Here is a 25,386-nt window from a genome sequence, read left to right as displayed (position 1 = left end):
AAAAGGAGAAAGTTTGTCCAAAATCCAGTTTAATTAATCTGCAGAGATGAAACTTGCACTGGAGTTAAAGCCTTGGCTATCACACAGTCGGCGTGATAGTGGAGTATTCACATCATGTAAATTATGATTTTAGCTTTCACTCTGAACTTTGTCAAAAAAATATATTTTGTTCTTCCTGGAGGAAATATGAATATATTTTTGAAATAATCCATTTTTATAGTTCTAAATTTTGATCATAAGTAAATATACATAATTTACGGTGGGAAAGACACACATTGCACAAATCAATGTCTCAGAAAACAATTAAAACTTGGTTGATTGATAAATGAACTGAACTTATATAGTTTTTCTAATCATACCAGCCACTCAAAGCACTTTACAGCAGAGCCACATTTCAAAAATCACACTCTCAAACGTAGATACTCTCATCAGTAAGCAACTTTCAGTTAAGTGCTTTGCCCAGTTTGTAGTGTTTGTTTGTGCGTTGTACCTAATAAAGTATATTTATTCATTCATTCATTCAGACATTGACTTTTGACAGAGCATATTGGAATCGAACCAACAACTTTCAGATTGCAAGACAATCATTTTTTCCAGAGTCACAGCTACAGAGTAGCAGCCTCCACACATTCACATTGACATGAAATTCAGAATAGATGTCAGAAATTCACATTTCGAAGATGAATAGAGTAATTATGCATAATGAAGTTAAATGTCCCGGGGAATAAAGATTAAGCATATGAATGGCACATTTGTATTGACCATTTTTATGTATTGGTCTTGAATATTTTGTCAACTTCAGGCATTTTTTGCTGATTTCAAGTCTGTAGGACCGTGAAGCATATTTACTGAGTCCCCAGCCAAACAAGACATTTTTTCTGAAACTGTAAAGTTTTTAATTGTTAGTGTCCCGGATCCACATGAAAATGGTGCTTAGGGGACACTAAAGTTTTAATTTTATTTTTTTTTTAGGTGAAATGGGTTACAGAGTGAAATGTAATCATTACATATTGCTGTAGACAGCAAAATTGCATATTTTGTGAAAATACTGACACATTTGCCGAAATTTTAACTTGACCTATAGCCCCAAACTCTTCACTAGCGTCAAATAAAAGCTGCTGCAAAAACGTAATGAAACGTTCTGCAGTAGCTTCAAAAAATTCAACTAAAATCTCTACACTTGCTTTGCTGGTTCACATTCTTGTTTTCTTATTGTGTTTTACACTAACCTCAGGAGGACGCTTTATGGGCATGTCCCATATTCCTCGTTTAGCACCACTTACCGGTCTGGGGATGGGCCATTCTCTGTTTCTGTGTTGATAAAATATTTCTGGAAATGGTTCAATGTGGAGATGGCAGTTTTGGAAAAAGACAACGTGTTTTAAAATATGTTGTGGTAACATGTTTCAAAAAAGACAATTGTTTGAAACAAAACCATTATATTTCTGTGGAGGACCAACATATACATTTCTGCTTTTTGTTCTTAATTATCTCAGTTTTGGCCTTCTACAAATACGCATTCCTTCATATGTTAACACTGACATATCTTTAAAACAAACTTCCTTTCATGCTCTGCCTATTTTGTCTTTACTTATATTTTTAATTGTCTTGTTTTGGAGTAGCTAGGCTATAGGAATACCACGGTTTTCTGCTCTTCGCTGACACCAGTGGATTGTAGTCTTCCACCAGAATATCAAAGCTTGTCCAAGGTTCCATGTGTTGTGCATTCAGCACTTCTGTAACACAATGCCATATGTACTACTGTCACCTTCAAGTCAGTTTGGGCCAGGTTTGCAGTTAGCCTCTGACCTCTATCATTAACAAGGTTATCCGCCCACTGGTTTTCGGGATGTTTTCTGTCAACTCTGCACAGTGGATTTTGAGACATTCAGGTAGGTTGTTGGGCACACTTTCAAAGTCAGTATAGTTTTACTATTCTGTATACAGTATAAGACCTTATGAGTGTGTCTCTGTTGCGTTGTATAAGAGAAAATAGAATCATTGTCCTTAATGATTCTGTTTTAACTTGGAGTTTCTCAGTGCATTGTCAGATGACAACATATATTGTTTAAGTTAGCAGTGATTTTACAGTAAGATTTATATAGTGTTACAAAACAAATTTCCAGTAAAGTTGGCACATAACTGTCTTTTGTGGTGTAAAAATCTAAGACAATAATACATGTTTTCAATACATTTCCATCTTTAATGTGACATCCCCATAGAATGTAACAAATGGAACAAACAATCAACTATGAGAAGAAATGCAAAAGATGACAGCAAAACACAAGACTTTTCTTTTAAAGGAATAGTCTAGTCTTGCAGGAATGTGTCTAGTTCCATTCAAACCAAAGCTGAACTTTGTATTTCCATGAATTATATTTAATGGGCAGGGGTGCTGCCAGGAATCTTGGGGCCCCTGACAAAAGATTTTATTAGGCCCCCCCTGCACAGGTGCTGTTACAATGTTTTGATATCAATTTAACCCGACAAAAGCGTCACAATTTGAAAGGCTTGTAACTTGCTTTCTTTGGTTCAGGGGAAACCAAACTTTACATTTAGTGGGAATGACTCATTTAATTTCTGGCCATGGCTTAATATCTAATAGGAACAATTTAACTATAATAAGTAATTAAGTTATTTAATTTTTGTCTCCCATGTTATCAGTTTGTATTATTTGAGAGCCAGTATCCATCCTTTAGTTTCAGATTCCCCCTTGATTTTTTTGTTTCTCAAGTCAACAAAAAAAAAAAAAAGATTTTGCACTGATCTGCTCTCAAATAATAATTTCTACACTTTGTTTATGTGAAAAACTATTTACTTAAATTTGTTTAACTTTTCTATTGTGTCTGCATTTCATTTAAGAATGTTTGTAAAGTATTTTCTAGATATCTACAAATTCAGCAATGTAAATTCTGTCATAGGATATGTTGTTGATGAGGATCATTGTATAAAATTACAAATGTCATAAGCACAAAACCTCAAATGTCTGGTAAAATAATAATGAAAATAGATTTTATTTTCCACCATCTGTGAGTCAAAACTTGCATCCAAATACACAAAAAAATGCTTTCTCAAGGATAAAACTAAAGTTTCACAAGTCAAGCCAGAACTAAAGATGCAATATTGACAAGTCAAAATGGGGAATGTTGATAGACTTTTGTCAAGAGACAAAATGCTGAAATTGAATTGTATTTGTACTACAGCCAGAGCAATCAGCCATTCTATATAGCCAGAACATTCACTTTATCATTTAAGTAGACTTCTTTAGAAATCCTGCTGCATGATCATAGGGGATTATTAAAATAATTATAGTCGTGCAAATTGATATTTGAGATTAATGTATTCACAGAAGGGATCTGAAATCTGTGGTGTGTGTAATTGTTTTTTATCTTTTATTATTCACACTTCCTAACACACTGTACAATATTTCATATTATCCATTGCATACGTCTCTTGAAAATAACCACAAATGTATACCGATTTCTAAAACCTTGATAGCACCACCAAGACATGTTACTAACATCAAATTATTCAAGCAGTCAAAATGGTTTGGGATGAAACTAATTAAGTGTCTCACACCTTTTAGCTGTAACTGTAACAGGATATAAAAAACACTAGAGGAAGTGGGGTATTGCATAGAGATTCATTCTTGAACATGGATTGATTTTTCTCACCCATGTAAAGCAAAAAGGGACAAGAATTTGAGTTATGGATGCATAAGAAGTCACCAAGCAATGATTTACCATCAACAAATCGAGCCCCTACCCAAAACTCAATTTTATACCTTAAATGATGTACTCAAAAACATCGAGCTGAGGCTCTGAAAAAGTCTCGCTGTTAGCAGGCAAAAACAAGAACCTGTGGTGGGCCAATCGATAGAAACTTCATTATAAGGAAGCATGGCTAGTAATCTCCTTGGCTGCAGCTGTGAGGGCATACATTCTACCACAGCACCTGTTCTCAATAATGTATCCAGCCTGCACCTGGAGGAGCACAAAGGCGCATTCACACAACTGCGTGGATTAACACTTTCCATCTTTTGTCCTTGTATCTGTCTGCCTATCAAATGCAGGCTCACAAGGTTTCTGTGTTATTTCGTACTCTTGCCCTGTTTCTGTCCTGCAGCTCCGGATGAGCTTTCACACATTTGTGCTAAGATGCGTTTTCAGCAGCTTACAAGAGCATAAAGGGAGGAAACTATGGGAGCAAACAGTGAAGGTGAGGAGCAGCAGCCGGGGAAGTGTGAGGAGAGCAAAACAGGGTAGGCAAGGTAGGGTTTTTTCTTCCCTTTTTTGCTTAAGATAAGTGGGGCATTTGGGGTTCAGCTTTTGTGTAGTGTGTTATCATGTTTTAACAGCTCAATGTCCCACCAAAGTAAGCCCATAAAGGCAAACCACACCGAAATTTAAAAGCACTTTGCCACTGGCGCTTTCCTAGTTTAAGAAAATTGGGTCTCTACAAAAACAAATAACACATAATCTGGTTGCTGTTTCCAGCCTTTGATTTAACTCATAACATCTACGGCAGAGTTCGGCAGTAAAAGGGGAAATGTAATATTGCAAAATTTTTAATCGATCCCAAAATACTTTTCCTGGTCTCACTTGAAGCTTGTGCTCAAAGGAGTTTGTGCAAGTAATGACTGAAACATAATTGATTGTGCATATCTATTTTTTATGCTAATCCAACCAGTAGATGGCAGTGACAGAGCAAGAACTAGTGCCATTTAAATCACCAGAACAGGAGTGCCTTGTACAAAAAAGTCTCATCATATTGCCCCTTAAGATAAATAAAAAGTAATTGTTTTTAGAACCATGGAGAATTTACTGCCTTTAATCTGAGAACTCTCTCATTGTAGGCACTTTTAAAAACTGTTAACTTGACAAAGAGTTATGAGATGCCTGTTGTCAAAAATGTACATTTTATTTAAAAAAAAAGTCAAACAATTACAACAGGGGGGTTTGTGATAAGACAAGATTTAGTCTATAGTCTATATTTCTGTCCGGAATATAAAAGAACACCTCAATAAATCTGAATAACATTGAATCTGTTACTTGTTTAATCAATTCAATGACGCTCACATTCAATATATAGATGTCTATTCCAAACATTTATTTCTGTTAATACTGATTATTGTGGCTTTCAGCTAACAAAAACTCAAATTGTAATTAATCAAAAAATTCTAAAAGATTAGTTTTAAGGGAAAAATGTTTTGGCTCAAAGATAGACAAATATTACTGATATAGCTCTAGTAGGGTTGTCATGACAGCTACATTTCAAACTCTATACCAAAACTAAAAATATATATATATTCTTAATACTATTTTTGATATCAATATTTTTGAAGGCACAGGGTTCTTCTGGTTAAGAGCAAAACGTGTGATTAATGATAATATTTTAACCTTCTTCATTCCCCGTGGCAGTCATTCAGTGATGCCCAAATGCTTGTTCTCACCAAGCATCTCCTGTTTTCACAAAGCTGTTCCTTGGTGCTGCAGTCTCGAGCCAAGCTTCCACCTCATAGCTTACCTCTTCTCCAGCAATTTCCATTTCCTCACGCAACTCCATCAAACTAGCGGCAGCAATTAGCAAACACCTGGTGGACATGTTTAAAGGACAAGAGAAGAATAAATATAATCTCTTCCACTTCATCACACCCTTTTAGGAATTATAAATCATTTGCCAAGTTTGGCTTTTAACAATACAATGTAAATACAATGTAGCTTAACTGTAAATTAAGGACCATGTTAAAAAGGTTAGTAATCACTGACACCCTGGAAATTCACTCAAAGATTAACAAATTTGTTTAAACATTTTTTTACCTATTCCCATTGAATGAGCTCATTGTGGTGCATCAGCAGGTAGGTTCAGTTTTCCATTTTCAGAGCATTTGATTAACAGCAGTGGGATGTCCATCAAACTGTGAAACAACAGGTTTCAAAGGCAGGAGAAAAAGACGGCAATTAGGGTCCACATTGTGGTATTTTTTTATTTCATTTTTTATTTTCTCTATTTGTGATCAGCACCCCCTTCAGCAGTTGACTCCCCTATGCCAAAACCAGCCCTGATTTTCTTATCATATCTATGATATTTTAGATTTCACTTAATGAAGTGATTTACTGAAATAAATTCACCATTCAGTTAGTTTGTAATATTCTTACAAGTATCTGTTTGCATCCAGGTATCACAGAGTTAATGGAACAATAGAGCTAACTCTTCAGTCAAATTCTTGCCTCTGTCACAATGAAAATATGTGGACCAATTAGATTTCCTCCTTGTTGATTGACCTACTGACTCTAACACTGATGTCTATGCAAATTAAATGTGTGCTTTTTCAAAACAGGTAACACATGTTTGGGTAGTTCAAACTTAAAACATAAGCATTTTAAATGGCATTTTCCATCCTTGAAAATATTTATGATGGTTGTGACTTGAAGTGGACATGATAAATTTGCAGTGGCACCAATTCAAGCTTTACTGAAACATTCTCTGGCTTTTTTTACTCTGGGAATACTAGTAATTAGGATTTTTTGCCCTCTGAGTTTATTTGGATTGTATGAGACATTATTCATCAGTCTTTGTCATGTAGCGATAGCATTCAACATTTTGAATCATTACATGGATTTAATGATTCAAAAGTCATACTAAGCTTTTACTGACAAAAAAGTAACTACTGTTATAATTAGATACGCCATGCATGTATACCTCTACTACAGAATTCCAACTTATTAATAACATCACCTAATCACATCTACCAGTGTACCATTTGTTTACTATACTGCTGTATTCCCAGAGGGTTAATCAATCATTTAACATAGGAGAACAAAACTCAAGATAATAATGTCGTAAGAAAGTAATCCATCCAAAAATGATGCAGTAAATCAGTTAATTTTATGCCACCGATCCCAGAATTTATCATTCATCACATAAACTTTAAAGATCTGATGAGATTGGTAGTATGACAATGTCTGCTTCATTTTTACATTTGAACTCACATAATAAGGAATAGATATAGATATAGATATCAGGGAAGTTAGACCAAGAGCTGAGATTTTAGTTATCAAGCTTCTATCAAGCTTTTTCTTTTATAATTAAAGGTTAATTCAAAACTAAAATCCCAATAATTTGGTGTGGTGGTGTCCATCTCACTTAACATAAAGCTGTGTCTCTGTTATCAACATAGCTTATGAGCTCTCTGATTAAATGTAAAGACCGAGACACTAGCCAGACATCTGTTAGGAAATCTGCACAGTGATTACACTGCCTCATCTCACAGAGACTCATAGTAACAAATGATGTAATTAAACTAGAGTAATACTGCCTCGATTGGCCTTGGCTTCTTTCCTTGTGTGGACTCCAGTTGTGGTTTTTATTTATGTATTCTCTAAACTTATATATATGTATATAAGAGTGAACATTTCCAAATGCAGTAATTTATTTCCATCAGTCTATTCTCTGAGCTGTAGGCAGCCAATGTAAGGACGACAGAATGAGGGTGATATGGTACATATGTGATTGATTTAGGGTATATTTTGTTTTTTTTTCCTTTTTATGTCTTTCTTTTCTTGAATATTTATAACGGCTCACAATCTTTAGTTGGGGGTTCACTCAATCTAAATTGCTTTAAAAGAACAAAAAGCATCAAGTTTCTCATCCACATGGTACTATTTTGTAGCACAAACAAGTAACTATGTTACCTAAGTGACACCTTGAAATTGGGCTTCTGTCTCTTCAGGAAGTCTTCGCCACATCGTTCCTCTACTAACCCTCTTTCATGTTTATAAAAACATTTCACTGATAATTAGTTTGTATGATGAGCTCAGTTGATGTGCAGTTCAACCAGGTGTTTGCCAATTGCTTCTATCTAGTCTGAAGGAGCTGACTGGAGAGGGAGAGCTGTTCTGTGAAGCTTAGAAAATGCAGCTCTGAGGAGGAGCTTCGCCCTTGAAGACAATGCTCGGCTCCCCAAGAGTTTGACCAGCTGAATGACTGAGGGAATAACATCTTAGTATGATTTAAAGCTGAAAACAAAAGTTGATTTTACATAACACTGCCACTTTAAATTCAAACTCTCCCTGACCCGCAGCTTTCCCACACTCCAAGGCCCCCTGGCCTTACTTGCCTTAAGTCTTGCTTTGCAGAAATATGTCTTGGCTCGCTCCATGGGCCAACAAGTTTCTAGATGCAGAATGAAAGATGTATTTGTCATTAAATCCTATTTAATATACTCCTACCTCTGTTGTGATAGTGTAATATGTATTTTAAAATTATCTCCAAACTCTTAAGAGACAATGTTTAGATTTCAGTTGTTTCTCCACCATAGGCCTCCTTTCTTGGGTAATGGTGGAAGATATTTAGCCCACTACGAAGCAAAATAAGTGTGAGTTACAGTTTCAATCCGCCCCTGTCTAGAGAACTTCAATCACTCAATTTCTCTGAGCAGTATGCTTCCAATCCCACCAAACAGCTGGCCTGGCATTTAGAACACATGGGGATTAGGGGCTTGATTTAGTTAGAGGCTCAATCCAGAGTGAGACCACACAAGCACTTATGATGCCACGTTCTCCTCTCTGCTGACTTTGTGATAATGTCCTTCTTTTTGTTTTGCTTGCAGGCATACAGAATGCCACAAATAATGCCACATATAAATTTCTTATTGTCATTGTAAGACACCTTAAATATGCTTTCCCCCTTTTATTTTGCACGTATAAAAAAAAAACATTATAGTTGTCAGAGTCTGTTTTTAGAATATCAAATATTTCTCTTGGTACCTTGGACACATCATTTTTCTAGCTATATTTTTAACTACTGCTGGATTTAAAATAATCTCTTGGCTCTTGATATTTCCCATCTTGCCCAGTCAATCGTGCCATCATAAGCCCTGCTGATAATCATATGCTTTCAGTCTGACTTAGGAATGCAAGGTATGCAAGCCCTTATAAAAATAATGCTGCTTGTGAAAAGTACAGGTCTGTGTTAGTGCTCTTTGACAAGATGTACAAAAGAGGAATCTGTCAAGTCAAGATTTCCCACTGACTATCACCTCTCATTGGTTAGTACAAGAAACTAATTTGCATGTGGTGGGAGTGTCCTGAGCCAGCACTGAGATGAATGACTTGTTCAAGTCAGAGAGAAATAAGGCAAAGCACTCGGCAGAGGTCTGCTCAGCTCAAAATGCCTGAGTTACTTAAGCTGCCACTCTTCCTCCTGTAAGTGGAAAGTGCTGGACAAGGACATAAACATGTTCAGGAGCAAATTCTCCAGCAAAAGAGAGAGCATATGGGTAAGTTTTCAGGTTTTTTTTTTTTTTTTTTTTTTTTGCGTGTTTGTTTTTTTAATAAATGCAACCCAACAAAAAACTATCTTGCTGTGATCTAAAAAAAAAAACAGCAACTTTTGTACCATCAACATGGATACATAAGGTACTTTCTATTGTTATGCATTTTTACGATGTGAACTTCTTTAATATAAATGATCTCTTTGTAACAAATGCCATTTTAAGTCATGGCTTAGATTTATTTTCTTAACTGGTCCCTGTAATGATGCTTGTAATTATGATATCACTCAGATTTAACAACATAAAACAAGAATCAAATTGTACAAAGAACTACAAACAAGAAATGCTCAGTTTCACCAAAATCATAGTTTTCTGATACTTTGTTTTTTTTTAATCAACCTGAAACATCCTATATCTTCTTGTATTGCAGGGTTTCTACATCCTTATGTTGTACACCAACCCCCTCTCCTGTCTGGCAAATTTCAGTCAAGCAAAAGAGCTCATCTATAAGATAAAGGAGGGATTACCCAAGGGGACTTTCATCGGGTCTATTGGAGTGGACTTACATTTGGATTTCACAGTTGAGCCCCCCTTTTTATTCAGTCTCACTCAAAAGAAGGTCAGTGAGCAGTATGTGAACATAAATAATACTACTGGGGAGCTTTACACATCCGCTGCTGAGATTGACAGGGAAACCCTGTGTCCTTACAGCTCTGAGGAGCAGGGATGTTTCCTTTCACTGGACGTGTTTGTGTTGCCTCAGCAGTACTTTCAGCTTGTCAAAGTAAAGCTTTTAATTGAAGACGTGAACGACAACAGGCCGAAGTTCCCCACAGATGAAATCCGCATATCTATCCCAGAAAACACAGCAATAAATGACCGTTTTGCAGTGGAACTGTCTGCCATTGACCCGGACCTGGGGATTTATGGAGTGCAGACCTACTGGCTGGTTAACGACTTTGGTGTGTTTACTCTGGATGTAGAGGAGAATGATGGAGGTGAGCTGACACCATTCCTCATCGTGACAGACTTTTTAGACAGAGAGACGCAAGCGGAATATGTTACAGATATCATTGCAGAAGACGGAGGGACCCCTCCCCTTCTTGGAGCAGCAACTTTAAAAATTGCCATCACAGATGTAAATGACAACTGCCCTAAATTTACAGAGTCACAAATTAATGTCACTCTGCACGGGAATACCAGTAAAGGGGCACAGTTGGCACGTTTGCATGCTTTTGACCCTGACCTTGGTGCTAATGCACAGATCAGCTACGCTTACAGTGAACGTGTGCCAAGGGACACCAGGAGCTTGTTCCATTTGGACAAAATTACAGGGGTGATCAAGCTTGCCAGGAAGCTAGACTTTGTCACAACCACATTTTACAAACTGACTGTTCTGGCCAATGGACCTGGCTGCATCCCTGCTGTTGCAACTGTAACTGTCTACATCATCAAAGTGGTTACAGGACCCCCTGCTGTCATACCTAGATATATTGCACCCGAAAAGGATGGAGTGGTGACACTAAAGGAGTCTGAGCCAGCTTTTTCTCCAATAGCATTTTTTACTATCAAAAACATGGACAAAAGCCAAAGGGTGGACTGTTATTTGGAAGGGTTCGGTCCCTTCAGGCTTGTCCCATACCAGCAATTAGAGAATGAGTATTTACTAGAAACAACAGAGACATTGGACTATGAGAGGACTCAGGAATATGAGCTAATTTTGGTTGGTAACAACACTCAAGGTCTAATCATAAAGACTTTCCTAAAGGTGCAGGTTTTGGATGAGAACGATAATGCACCAGTGTTTCAACAGTCTTTAGTGGAAATAACAATTGAGGAAAATAATTCACCAAACACATTTCTGACTCAGCTCCAAGCCTCAGACCCAGACAGTGAAAGTCGAGGGGAGGTAATTTACATCCTTGGTGGTGATACTCCTGGAATTTTTGTAGTGGATCGTCTGACGGGGGTTCTGACTGTTGCGACATCTCTTGACAGAGAGGAAAAAGAAAAATATCGATTCATAGTTAGAGCAGTAGATCAGGGGATGCCCAGGAGGGAGTCAATTGCTACGATAGTGGTGACTGTACTGGATCGCAATGACAACAGTCCACGTTTCATTAACAAGGATTTTACCTTCTTTGTGCCAGAGAACTTTCCTGGGTATGGGGAGATTGGTGTCCTCACTGTGACTGATCCTGACGCTGGTAAGAATGGGTGGGTAGCCCTGTCCATCCTTAATGGCAGTGACATTTTTATGATAGACACTGGCCGAGGTGCACTAAGGGCCAAGACATCCCTAGACCGTGAGCAGCAAGGAACGTATCAGCTATGGATTGAGGCCGCTGATGGTGGGGTGCCAGCGCTTTCCTCTGTTACTATGGTGACTGTTCTCTTGTTGGATGTGAATGACAACCCGCCGGTTGTTCTTTTCCCTCAGTCCAACCAGTCCTACATGCTGGTACTACCTAATACAACACCTGGAACATCAATAGCAGAAGTGTACGCAGTGGACAAAGACACAGGGATGAATGCTGTGATTGCCTACAGTATCATTAAAAGGAAAGGGGGCGAGCCAGGGTCATTTGCAATTGACTCAGAAACAGGAAACATAACATTAAAGAGAGAGCTCAGCAACAGAGGGCTTTACAGCCTTCTGGTGAAAGTTAGTGATCACGGTCAACCTGAACCGCTTTACTCGACGGTCATGGTTAACTTCTTTGTCAATGAAACAGTGAGTAATGAGAGTTACATCCAAAGTCTGCTGACCAGAGACGTTGACATAGAAGTTGAAGAGAAGCCCTGGTACATCAGTCAGATGACAGATGGGCCAGAGAGGTATGAGTTGTTCCCCTGTCGGCCCATCCTCATCAGTCTTTCAGTGGCATGTCTCGGTTTGTTTTCCCTGGTTCTCATATTGATATCATATATATGCTGCAAGAGATTTAAAAAGATAAGAAAGAAAAGATCAGAAGTGGAAGTACCTTTAAAATTAAAAAATGGCTCAGCAAACTTTCTGAACAGAAAACTCAGGCAGATGTCAAACATCTGATCATCAGTTTTGTACATATCCAAAAACTACCATTGTTTACGTGAATGTTTACAAATATAACTGTAAGAAGTACAGCTATTACATAAAGTTGCTGTTTTTGCTTTGGTAATTTCAGTGTTATTACTGCGATACACCCAAGAGAGGAAGAGCTAAGTTTAAAGTTCTATTTTGTCATCTCCTATACGATACATTATATTTCATTCTTTTCAATTAATTCAAATGTGGCACATTAGAAAATTATTGGCAAGAAAGTAATAATGGCATTATAGTAAAGCAACAAGAGCAACTGATGAGATTACAGAGTTATTTTGTACATATTGTAAAAAATTGTTTTACTATTTTATGTAACACTTTTGCACTGGTATAAATAGAGACGTTTCACCACAGGAGGTCCGTTCTCTTGAATCAATTTAAGAAAGAAATTATCCACTGAGGTTATCAGAAAAAGTTGGAGAAATTTTTAAATATTTATTTTTTCAAAAACTGTCCATGTATATTCACAAAGCAAAAATCTAACTTCTAAATCTGAATGTTGTAGAAAAGACCATTTGTATGTAAATCATGTGCTTTATTTGCTAATTTTTAAAACCTACATATAGACCCCTGCCAAGCTTTATCAGAACAATCAGCCTCACTGTCTAGCTCGATAAGTTATTTTGGACTCGATTGAATTTTGTCTTACTCTTTTTAACATAATTGTTTAAAAAAAAAAAAGCATGCATGGGGTCCCTGTCTGTGTTTTTGGTTTATTTTTTAATCTTGTCTGAGCACAATGCGAGTAACTACAAAAAGACTTCCACAACTGAAAAGTACCTGAAGTCTTAGGAAGTCAAACATATTTAACAGAAAATCCCTCCCAACACAGCTAAACATTTATCAAAGATGATAAATGAAACACTATTTTATAACATTTATGTGCTTGATGTTTCATATGTCAATCTAATTTAAATCATGCCATTTTTAATGTGTCTGTAAAATAAACTGCAAGTGTATGAAAGAGAAAATCTGATAAATTATTAAAGATATTTATTTTTATAATATATTTGATATCATCCTATGTCTCGTATGTCCCATGTTTTTAAAACTGTTTTTCTGTGAAATGCTTTATCATGTCAAGAAAGATTGAAGATACTTCATTTCACCTCCCTGTTTATTGACAGGTTGTTTAATATAACTCACAGATTCAAGTTTGCATTTGTTCTTGTTAGCTTATTTAAATATTAATAATATATAAACAAACCCACAATGTATTAATTTGATGTGTGTCTTTAGTAAATGCACAGATCTTATCTGTATCTTAACACCAATTATAATACCAATTATGGGAAAAATTGGCTTTTTAGAATGAAATATAATAATTTGATATCAGATAAATTCACTAAAATTTAGATACAGTTTTCTGATCTAGTATGGAAATGGTTAATCCATTGCACTACACACAATGCAAGTGCCAGAAAACAGTTGAAAAACAGCCCCTGTATCGCTGTCAACACCTGCATGTGTGTCAGAGCTGGTACACTAACACCCAGAGTAACACTTTAGAGGTAAAACATTGCTCTTGTGTGGAAGGTCAAATCAACTTTCCTCACATTTTTTGAGTTGCACTGTACCTCTATTACTGCTACAATCAGTACAAATTCATAAAATATCACCCATAAAATTGTGAAAGTGGCCGTGACAGGTTCTCCCCCAACATGCGAACACCTAATCTTCAGCTTTATGAAGGTGCCGCCTCCCTGCGCAGTTCTTGTTTGTGTTTACTGTGAAAGCTGTGCAGACACAAAGCCTTCAGGACTCTGTGTTTTCTTGTTAACGGGATGTACACTCCCCAGAGAGGAATTCTGTTGTATTAAGCACCACTGAAACCTGTTTGGCTTTCACAAAGTGGCAAACATCCAAACAAACCTGTGCTCACAATGTGCTCACCCAAGCAGCTTCTTAAGTGATCACAGGCTTTTCAGGACGGAAGTGTGCCATGCAGGCACAGAGCACATCAGGAGCTATCAGCCTCAGCGTAATCTTCAGTAATCATCACTGGCCAGACTGTGCATTACACAAATAGGCTGAAATATGATCACGGGTCATAATGGAAGGTGCGTTAACAAGAACAAAATATCTCACAAGGCGTGACATTAAGGGAACGCATTTAATCTGCCTTATGCTCCAAGACAAGTATAACTGGATTCAAATGGTTTTTTTCTGCAACAGTGAAACTATTTTCTTAAAAGAACAGTCAGGCAAGTAATGTGTTTCCCAAAAGAAGCCCTCTTGCTTTTGTCAATAGTATCACTCATTGATTAATGTACAGCATTTTGCCTGCTTCAAGTGTTGTTCACCCTTGGAAAATTAGGTGATATGTCTTAACCTCATTCATCAAGCAGAACTCTTGCTCAGTCAATACCCTGGTGACGCATCAAGGCTATACCAAAAAAAGCTTGCAGCCAAGTAACCCTTAATTTGGTACAGTGTCTGGATAACTTTACATTTGTTTTTCACACTGTGCAAGCACTTGCAGGAATGTGATTAATTGCAGAAATAACAACGAAGGTCTTACTTCATTCACCATGTCCCTTCTCTCCCCCTTCCAGCTTTCAGTCTTTCAGTGGGCCTCTTTTATTGCCTTAACATGCTGGGACAGGAAAAGGTGATACCAGACTGTTGGGTCATGATAGCACTCATAAGCATGATACTTAAGAAACACTAAAGTTGATAGTGTCCGACAATGTGTTTATTTGCTTGATTGAGCTCAGTCTTTGTTTTGCCAAAATCAGTAAGATTTGAAGCAGTTTAAGAATAATAAATATATATACAAAAATCACATCCATGCACCCTTTCCTTATAAGATGCTTTCTACTCTTCTTAAGTTATTTCTTTTTTTACAAAGTGTTGTAGATTAGAGCCAGAACTGTGTGCAGAAAAAACTAGCAATATTTAATAACTTAATAAGGATTTTATATAGGCTCCAGGCAGCTGTAATAAGTTACCTGAACAGCATGTCAACATGCTCATATGCCCACAAAACACCAACTAGTCCCTCATGTTTGTTGCACTAAAGAAAATCAGGGTGGAAGATGAGATTATTACAAGAGTAATTTAAGCTTGTCCTTCAAGAAACCTGGACTTTTTTTGACAATGCATTTCTAAATGAGGGCGGTCAGATAGTTATTGTCTAAATGGATGTAGAAACATATTTGTATTTGGTTAAAAGAGTTGATTCAAGTTTTTTTTTTTTTTTTCTGTAAGGGTATCTTAAAAACTTGGAAGTTGGAACACCTTTCTTGTATATGACTACAGATTAATTGAAAAGCATCAGTGCATATCCAAAATCAGCTCTTCATATCATTGACAATTGTGACCAATTAATTCAGTCTTTGTTTAATCTAAAATGTGAATATTGCTTCTTAACGAGTGTTTCTGTCAAGAGTTTTGTGGCAAACTCCCAGCAGGTTCGCTTTACTCCAGGTTTAAAGCACCTGCATGGCTGTGAAGGTACATTTGCATTGCTAAATTGCTGCATCACACCTGCTGCTGTGCATTCATATTTTAAGCCTTTGTGCCACTGTAAAGCTGTGATGCATATGCTCCCTGAGCACTCTTTTTCTTCTGCTTCTGGTGATAAAGAAATACTTTTGTGCAGTTTATGATTGATTTTGTGCAAACTTCGCACCCCAGAATGAACCGGTTTTGCAACAGACAGGATCTTGAGCAGGTGTGGGTGCTGTAATCTATTAGCATAAATTTCTCCACTGCCAGTGTGAAGGTACATTTATTGCGAAATAAGCACTTATTAGTTTTGACCATGGTCTTGGTGCTAGTCTGATCTTTACTTCTATTTTGCAACTACTGGGTGGTTTACCGGACGTTTCAGACTGGTTTTAGTATGAAAAACAACATAACACAGATTTTTTTAAAAAACCTATTAAACATTATAGAAATCATATTTTCTTTCCTTTTGTTTAGAAAGGGTTCTTTGGTCAGTCATATTTTAAACATCAACTGAACTCGGTTGTCCACCCTGATCTATACAATCAGCTGTAAGATCTCATTGAGCTTAACTTGATCTTCGAGGGGATGTTTTGTTAAGTGAATCCTGCTCTGGGTTTTATACGGATAGAAACAGCTGGGAAAGGTGCCAGTTAGAGACACTTCACAGCTTTTCCACATGACTGATCCCCATCAGTAATTGTTCTGATAAAACTTTCAAAACAAGGGCAGAACAAGCTTTTGAAAGGTGACTAGGTTTATTGTAAGAGAATTAAACACTGCATAGAGAGCTATATACTGATATACACAAACACATCTCAACCTTTGCCCCTGAATACTTTCTCTGTTTTCTATCACCATCTGGGCCTTTTACCCCCCTTCCAGGAAAGTCTATCTGAAATTACATTAAATTCTTAATGGTGTAGACAGCAGGTAATTATCGTCAGTCACAGCCTGATCCCATTTCCAGATTGGCTTAATTGTAGGTCCCTGCCTTGAAATCAAACAAATAAAGACACAATGAGAGGCCTAGGTTAGGTTACACAGCTCCAGTGAATGGAGGAGGCTACATTTCCCAAGTTATGACATCAAATACGGCCCTCTACCACAAGAACACACACACACAGACACACATGCTTTGTTCAATCTTCAATAATGTATCTCCATATTCTCCCAGTGAAAATCACTGCCTTTGATCTCAAACATCTTTCATTTGCTGTGATGCAACAACATATAATCCAATCGCGCTCTTCTGATCCTGCTGTGGATTACGTTACTAATTTCCTTTATTCCTCCGTCCCCATTTCTCTCTCAGCTTCATCTGTTTCATTCCTGCAAAAACACAAACAGGAGTTCAGGGAATTAACTGTGGCAACTTGGGCCTAAGCAACTTATTTTTTCCCACAACTGCGCTCTGATGATTTATTATAATGTCATGCCACTGGATGTCTTTCCTTTCCTAACCGGTACAGTAGACCTTTTGGATGATATGATTATTATTATTTCAACAATAAAATTTGGAGATAAAATATATGTTAGATTTCAGTCACATTTTAGGGGTGGCGACTATCCCAGCACCTAACAGGCGCAAACAAGACCCCAAGCAAGAGACTATCCATGCTGAAGAACAAACACCTACACACACCTACACATATAAAGGCATCTCAGTTATGAAAAAACATAGCTTGTTTTGTTTTTCACTGCCTGAAAAAGCTGGGCCACCCATAAAAGACCAAGAACGTAGGAGAACATCAAAACCAAATCACAACAAAGATTGCCAGCGACTTTGAACAATATGTGTGCTTATGAAAAATGTGGCTTAATAAAATCCTGAAATCATCTCTACTTCTTTATGTAAAGGGATGCAAGCAAATGAAAACACAACTAATTTATTTCCTTAAGACATGCTAGCAGTCTTGATAAACATCTTTTGATGTTATTTTTTTAAAGAGAACATTAACAATGTTTAATGTTCATAAACATGTTCATTTAATGTCCATAAGTTTATTCTGAAAACTAACTACATTTCCAAAGAAAGAGTGTTTTTATACAGTGTATGGACAGTTAATTCAAAAACAAATGTTGTCAAAAAGTTAATCTATTTTAGAAACTCAATTTACTACGTGAAACACAATATGGGTCTATGAAAGTCTTTACTTCTGTTAATTCTGATAATTTCTTCATGCACAGCTAATGAAAATATGACATTTAATCTAAAATATTGCGCAAGATGAATAAATACATAAATGTTGGCTTATTGAGACATTTTTTTCATCTGACTGAGCCAAAATATCAAGACATGAATTGCATAACCAATATTATGCCCCTCGTAGGATTCAGAAACACAACCATCTCAGCCATTGACTCCGTTTTTTTCTTTAATCTGCATAATACTCTTTTTACACCTTGGGTATACAACCCTCAGCTCATTGTAAATACTATCATCTGCTGTGTGCTGTGAATAACTTCCAAATAAAGCATATTATTTGTGTTCTTTTTGAAAAGCCAAAGTGGGCATCTTCCATTTGGATAAGTAATGTCATCTTCTCACATATACAAGTCAAATCTTTAGAAAAAATTTTTAACTTTTCAATACATAATGGCTGACCCAGTCTTTAAATGAGCAGTATGTAAAATATGATGTAATTCCCATGTACAGAGGTATTGGAAGTTTCCTCTCTTGATAAAAAGGTTAAGATTAATCAAGTGTAAGGATAATCAAGGCCTTGGTATCTTGATTAATTTTGCCTCAAGAATTGAAAACACTATCTTTGACAACTGATAAAATATAATATTGTGTTTATGTTTAATTTACTCTGTACACACACCAGTTTTACGAGTTTCCAGACCTGTAGGTACACATCAACCACTTCAGTGTTGACATTTGTTCCCACTGTCCAATTCTGTCCCTTGTATCTTACTAATGATCAACACTAAATTTAGTTTAACTGGTATTATATATTAGTCCTGTAGTAATCAAATATTTTGAGAACAAACATGGGAAAATGAATTACTAAACCATTGAAGAGGGTTATTCTGGTCATCCCTGAGGCAAGCCATAAATGTCAGTGTGAAAGGAAATAAGTGACAGGAAAAGCCCATTACTACAAACAAGTGCCTATTTATGGTCAATATATTGCATCTTTTATTGGTTTGAGGAAATGACTATTAAGCCTTTGCTTTAAAATTAACTATTGTTTGCTTAAATTTAACTCAGTAGCATTTCTGTTTCTAATTAACTGGCTGTGATAATAACATAAAATTAAATTAAAACTTACTTATTTTCCATTGTACTGTGTAGGTCAAGATTTGATAAGGTAGACTATATATCAAGGGTCATCTGGTTAAAATAAGTAAAAATAGAAGTTGACTGTTGAAGTAGTTTCTTTGACGTAGTTGTGAGTTGTTATCATCTTAAAGTAGGAAGAGGTCAGTGGAATGAATTTGCAGACATCCTCATACCACAGAAAGGCAAATATTGGTTTAAGTGGAGTCACTTATGCATGTTTTAGAAATTTGTAAATACTGTAAATTATGTCATTGCAATGCACAACGATATTATATTGCCTGATCCTTCTCCCATATGCTGAATTTATTTCTTTAGCTGGTTGTTGCTGCTAAATAGCATGCCCTGGGACCACTTATAGGCTGTGACTTGTTATTTTGCATATATAAGTCTTCCAATATGTTAGTAAACCTTTGAATTTAGTCTTTTACGTTTTTATGTTATTGTCAATTTACTTTTTTAAATGAAAATTTGAAGTGCTTGGAGCCATTCCCATGTGATACTGTCTGACTGAAGCACTGGCATCCCTGTTACATAGAGAAGTCCTTGCCAGGCTGCAGACATGCCAGTATCAGAACACAGGATGTGACGGTAACAAAATAGTTCTCTGCAGATTCTGCTCTCTTTGGAGTTTCAACAACCGCAATCTCTCTCTCTCTCTGCTTTTTCTCCTACCTACAGTTCCTCCTCTGTATTATCTGGCTCATACAGATATGCTCCTGTCTCCCCTGAAAAGGCAAAGTCATCTTTGCTGCTGCAATTGCTTACTATCCTATCTCTAGTAGTTTCAAAATAACACCAGAAGAATGACTGTCTCACATGATTGGATGATTGAACTATTTTATGTAAAGGAAAAATAAAAAAATGCATCTTGAATGTCTAGCCTTACTCCAGAATGAAATTGTCTCTCTTTCCATAAATTCAAGTGAATGATGCTGGTGCACTTGCAGGTAGGTTAGCTATTAATCCCACTTTAAAACTCTAAAAAGAACTCTAAATGAAGGATTCTCATTTTAAAGGCAAAAAAGGAATTAAGGCTGAATGAACTACCCTTGCATCACCTACAAAAGTGACCCTTTTTTCCATCTGAAAAAAATATCAGACTTCAAAGATAGATGCCTTTTAGGGTCAGTCTGTCTGGCTGGCTGGCTGTCTGAGCTGTGGCAACATACCAAGTTAATGGAGTGCCAGATGAGCTTTCCTTATTAATATTGGCCACTCATGCATCACAGGAAGTTGTTTCTCTTTCTGTCAAGGGGAACTAAGCCTCCTCACTTAATTTGGTGAATAAAATGTGAGTGCGTATGCAGGTGTGTGAGCATGTTTTCATATGTGTGTATATTTTTATTCCACTCATTTACCTCCTGATTGAATACATTATAACTTAGTTCCAGCCATGTTTGCACACTGGTTGAGGACAGTCAGAGCAGAGTTCATGCTCATCACATAAACATACACTCTTTGACCTCAGGGAATAATTTGTCCTTCCATATTTCAGCATTGTATTTTATAGTGGTGAGACAGACACTTCACCTGAGACAAGAGAACAAAGTTATGCTTTGGTCTACATGACAATCAGAGGGCAATGGGGGAAGAAAGGGAGAAAAGAAAAACCACCTAACCCCAGAGATTATTTGTAGTTTCTCTGCTTACAGCCTCAGGCAAAGGATCACAACAAAAATGCAAACACAAATGCAGACAGGCACACAGAGCAGGTTGAATAAGAACAGAGAAAGAACAGAAAAGTAAAAACATGTGGGTACTTGGATGTTGATAACTGAATAAGCCTACACAAATAAAATTTAAAGTTATTTTCAACGTGTTTTATACTAGAGATTAAACAAGTAATAGACATGCCACAATTTCTCAGTTTATTTTTTTTTTCTACTGGGGTCATTGATATGAAATTCACTCCACAGTTCCTGGACAATTCGACAAGCAATGTATTTTGACAATGTCATTAATTTTAGGCATATTGTCTGACTACAAGCTGGATAAACCTGAGTCTTTAATACGCATAGCAGGTGATGTGTAGACAGCTTCTTTTCTTTAGTCAAAATGACCCAGAAAGAAATTAACTGGCTCTGTACAGTCAAAATTACAAGTCTCTCAGAAAGATGCAGCACTTTTGAAACTGCAAACATATTGGCGTGTGATCACAGAATCAACAAAAATTTTGTTGCTAATAGTCAACAGAGTCACAAGAAAAGTGTTGAGAAAAAAAGGCACTAATTAAATGCCAAGGATGTAAAAAGAATCAACCATGGAACCAGGAATTTTTAAGATTTCTCTGTTAGAAATCTCAAGAGAGGAGCATCTGGCAGTTTTTGGCTTATGCTAAAATTATGTTAATTCAGCTTCTGGCTTTTTGGGTCCAGTGGTGCTAATTGGGATATTCAGACATTTAGAAATGTAGCTGTGACCATTACTATTTATAGGGTATGTTTGCAAAAGTAAGACTTTTTTTTATGAAGATCTATTTGCTCTCTCCAGTGATTTGGCCACAGTTCCAAGCATACTTTTGAGATACTATCAGATTTTAGTTGGTGTCTGGGCTGGCTATGTTTTGATACAAGCTTTTCTTCATGTGTACATGTGTACAATACTTTTCCACACTTCTTATATAGTGTAGCAAACCTTGAAACCATCAATTATGCTATTGTGTGATCCAGTGTCATCATTCAACAAGTCCTTTACTTCTTAAATGAAAACAATTTTATGACATCCCACATCTTTCTCACTTTTATTGAACATGTAGAAAACCACTCAGAAGGTCAAGTTAATTTTATAAAGTCATACACAATATGCATAATTTATAGGTGCATTAACACAGTGTATGAAATATTCAAGCTTCAATTTACATGTTGCAGCCATGAAAAATTAAGTAGTGTCACAGATTGTTCTATAGAATGTTGAAAATGAACAAAAAGACATGTTGCCAGTTTGTTAGGACTCATTCTCTCATCATCTCACCTTTTTCCAAACTTGTACTTGAATGAGGGGCTATGTACATCCCATTCTGATTCAATTTTACTAAAAACTTGTCTGAATTCACTGAAAACATGTTTCACTTTTCTTGAGGGAAGTCAGACCCCCAATTTTGTGTATGTGTTGAAAATATTAACATGTGAATATTTAAAACTCTCCACTGTAGAATTTCCACAATGTTCAAGATGTAGCTGTTGGATTCGGGCTCAATAGCAGTTCCTTGGTTCATTCTTTTGTCTGCAAGAATTTTATGTTTTGTCCATGAACCATTGCAACATCATTGTGGGGAAAAAATAAGAAAAAGCTGGAAAAAACATTGAAGCACAAAGTACGCTGTGTCTTCAGTAATTCACTTGCCTAGTGTATTTCATCAGATAAATTCAAGGTTCTGTCTTATTACAGTTCTCTGGCTCCAAACTGATGAAATACATCAGCAGGAAGACAAAGCTTAATCCCCATAGGAGACTGACTGAAACAGCACCTACAAAATGCAGTAGGTGAAATCAAGACCGTTTGTCAAGAAAGTTTTAGACTAGTTCAGTGGTGGCACATTTGACTGCAGACGGAGAGGTCTCAAATTCAGATCTGAACACTTGAGTGGATAAATATTGTGTTTCAGATGCTCACTACCTGCAAGTCTCCTTCACATTTATTGACAAGCTCTGTCGAACTCTTAGCTGCATGTAACAGGTTGTTTTCATCTTGGTTATCTTTTTGTTTTACAATATATATGTCACACTCATGAAAACTCTTGAAGTTAAAGTTTGTGAAATTTTGGTCCTTCCGGTTTTGGTTTCCGGCAATTGTAGTAAAATCACTTGAAGAAACATGAATAAAAAGTGTACTGATCGGAAGAAAATGCTCACTACAGGCTTTACTTTTACTTAATTTTTGTCTATTTTTTTGTGTTGCTACATGTTTGCTGTTTCCTTCATTATGCTATTACTCAGTTGAATCTTGAGCACCCTTTACACGTCAGTTTCCTTCCTGAATCTTGTTGAAAAGTTTCAGGAATTCTAAGAAAGAAGTCAGAACTGAATCTACTGAAGACAGTTTGGAAAGTAGGGTTGATTAGTGAGATTATGTTGTTTGTAAGCAGTAAACCACAGAAAATGCAAATGATGTGGTTGATCATTAACTTTACGTCAATGGTACGCCTTGATGTAAGGGGCATAGCTCAGTGGTAGAGCACTTGACAGCAGATCAAGAGGTCCTCCAGTTCAAATCTGGATGTCCCCTGTGGAGCAATTAAATTCCATGAAAGGTTTGCACTTTTCAGAACTTGCACCCTGCATAAAAACTCGAGCTGGATGTGATGAACTCTGCACTTCTGACCTGTATATTCATCTGTGCCTTCCCTGTTTCTCTAAACTACATAAAACAAAACTGACTTGTCCCTGGTTATTTCATTTTCATGATGAAATAATTTCTGCTCATTACTAGTTGAATTTGGCATCAATGTTGTGCTTGAAGAACTTTGTCTAAACACAATGCAACTGTTAAAATATTGAACCAAAAAAAGCGAGACATTGGCAGTTTTTCTCAAATGCTTTCACACAATTCTGAGAATACATTAGGCCTGCAAATAGCATGTGCAGCAAAAATGTGAAGCACACATGTCTTGTGGTCATTTCCCTCATGAAATACAGATTGTTTTTCTTTTAATTAAATGTAGATTTCAAATGGTTGTGCAAAGAGTGTGTTGCATGTTTAGCATTTTCAGGTAAACTGAATCTTTTGCATTGAAAACACAGAGTGAACTGTTTTAGTGAAAGCATGACAAAGCCATTTGCTGACACAACTCCTTGATTTTGAGGAATCCATTTTGAACAAGTGGCATACTTTTGCGATTTGGACTCACTGTTTTTGAAAAATGCACTAGCTCTGAAAATGTTAATATTAGAGAGTGAAATGCACCGAAGCAACTTACTAAAAAACTGTACAAAAGATACCAGCCGAAATTAAATTATATGAAAATGTGTGCTTCCCTCAATTACCTTTCCTGACCACAACCAGCTGGGTGGGAATTCACCAATGCTGCCTCACCAGGGAAATTACATTTCTGAAGTGGGGAGAAGGCTGCTGACTTCAGCTTTTTATTTCAGCAACTCTGAAAAAGAAAACTAAATCTGGATGGAATGATGATTGGTAAATGGGAACTGCAATGATATCTGGAAAGTTACTTATTGTGTGGGTGTATGGAGGTAAAGCAGACAGGGCAACAGTGAGATGATGTGTTGAGTGTTGAGAACCAACAGGTTCTGAGTTACACACTGTGTCTTATATACATACCTCAGAATCCTCTCTGTTCCTGTGTCAGAGAGCAGTCAAACTACCTATTTTCAGCTCGTTTCATCATTGTTGACAATTTTTCACAAATCAGCCATTTAGTGAGCCAAGTTACTTTTGGGTGAATATGAAAGAAAAATAGTGCAAAATGTCTACCATTGCCACTTACATTTTCAATTGTGGTGTTATGCTGCAATGACTGTGTCTATGAGAGAAAAGCCACCCACTCCTGATTTGGAGCAACAGAAAGCAAAAGAAAAATAGAATAGCACACACAGGTTGCTCTTGTTCACATTCATCATTATTTGTCATTAGTGCTGCCATTTTAACTTTTATTTTATTTTTTTCACTCAGAAATAATGATTATGTTAGTTTTCCTTGCAGCTAAACCTTTGGCCTTTGGCATACTTGGTAACTGAACTGTGAAATGATTGTAAGCAGGAACAGGTGGGCATTAATAAATTACTGTGACTAATAAGCCACTTAGTGGAAAGGAAGCCTTATGGCACTCATCTTCTGTCTGGATCATGATTTGTGGCCAAAATGTAAATCTTGTTCGCTTGCAGGTTAATCCTGGGTTTTTAGGGGATTAAATCTGACCCATACTTTATAGGTCAGATTTAGTTGTGATGAGCGATGACACATTGGATACTAATTTGATGACTGTGTAAGTGATCTACATGTAGACTCCATAGAGGGATTTTGTAAAAATTGAAATTGGTTTGCATGGACCTATATGTGACTGGTTCAATTTTCCCATTTGGTTTTCCTTTTCCGATTCATGTACTCACAAGTTTATGAAGGCATGTGTGATTATGATATGATCACACTAGATGCTCCATTTCTTCAACAGCATCATTTCAGTTTTACTGAACTGATGCTCCCAAGCTGCCTCAATGTGTTCTGCTTGGGCAGATTTACTGTATCAATATCATATCCACAACTTGCTATCTCTTTTTCCGGCACGGTCCCGACCTCTGTTTGACCATGTCCTATTGCAAATTACAGAAACTG

At 36.7% G+C, this 25,386-nt stretch overlaps 1 protein-coding gene across 2 annotated transcripts; it reads left to right on the top strand.

The window, feature by feature from the left end:
* Positions 1 to 4,199: 4,199 nt before the first annotated feature.
* Positions 4,200 to 13,368, top strand: LOC129369380 (protocadherin-20). Of its 2 annotated transcripts, none has more exons than XM_055044729.1 (2): positions 4,200 to 4,270; positions 9,705 to 13,368. In XM_055044729.1, exon 2 carries the CDS (start codon positions 9,720 to 9,722, stop codon positions 12,324 to 12,326), a length of 2,607 nt encoding a protein of 868 aa, XP_054900704.1. In that variant the 5' UTR covers positions 4,200 to 4,270; positions 9,705 to 9,719; the 3' UTR covers positions 12,327 to 13,368. The 2 variants fall into 2 exon arrangements, with proteins under 2 accessions (XP_054900704.1, XP_054900703.1); XM_055044728.1 differs by lacking the exon at positions 4,200 to 4,270 and adding an exon at positions 9,152 to 9,280.
* Positions 13,369 to 25,386: the final 12,018 nt, after the last annotated feature.

This window comes from Poeciliopsis prolifica, unplaced genomic scaffold (genome assembly GCF_027474105.1).
Source record: "Poeciliopsis prolifica strain line A6 unplaced genomic scaffold, Auburn_PproV2 SCAFFOLD021, whole genome shotgun sequence".
Taxonomy (NCBI): Eukaryota; Metazoa; Chordata; class Actinopteri; order Cyprinodontiformes; family Poeciliidae; genus Poeciliopsis; species Poeciliopsis prolifica.
This window is presented reverse-complemented; position numbering and strand designations above follow the sequence as displayed.

Excerpts from the sequence above, each read along its gene's own strand:
- LOC129369380 (XM_055044728.1), top strand. The coding sequence starts at position 9,239 with ATGTTCAGGAGCAAATTCTCCAGCAAAAGAGAGAGCATATGG. Across the intron at positions 9,281-9,704 it reads GCAAAAGAGAGAGCATATGG|GGTTTCTACATCCTTATGTT; the intron begins GTAAGTTTTCAG and ends CTTGTATTGCAG.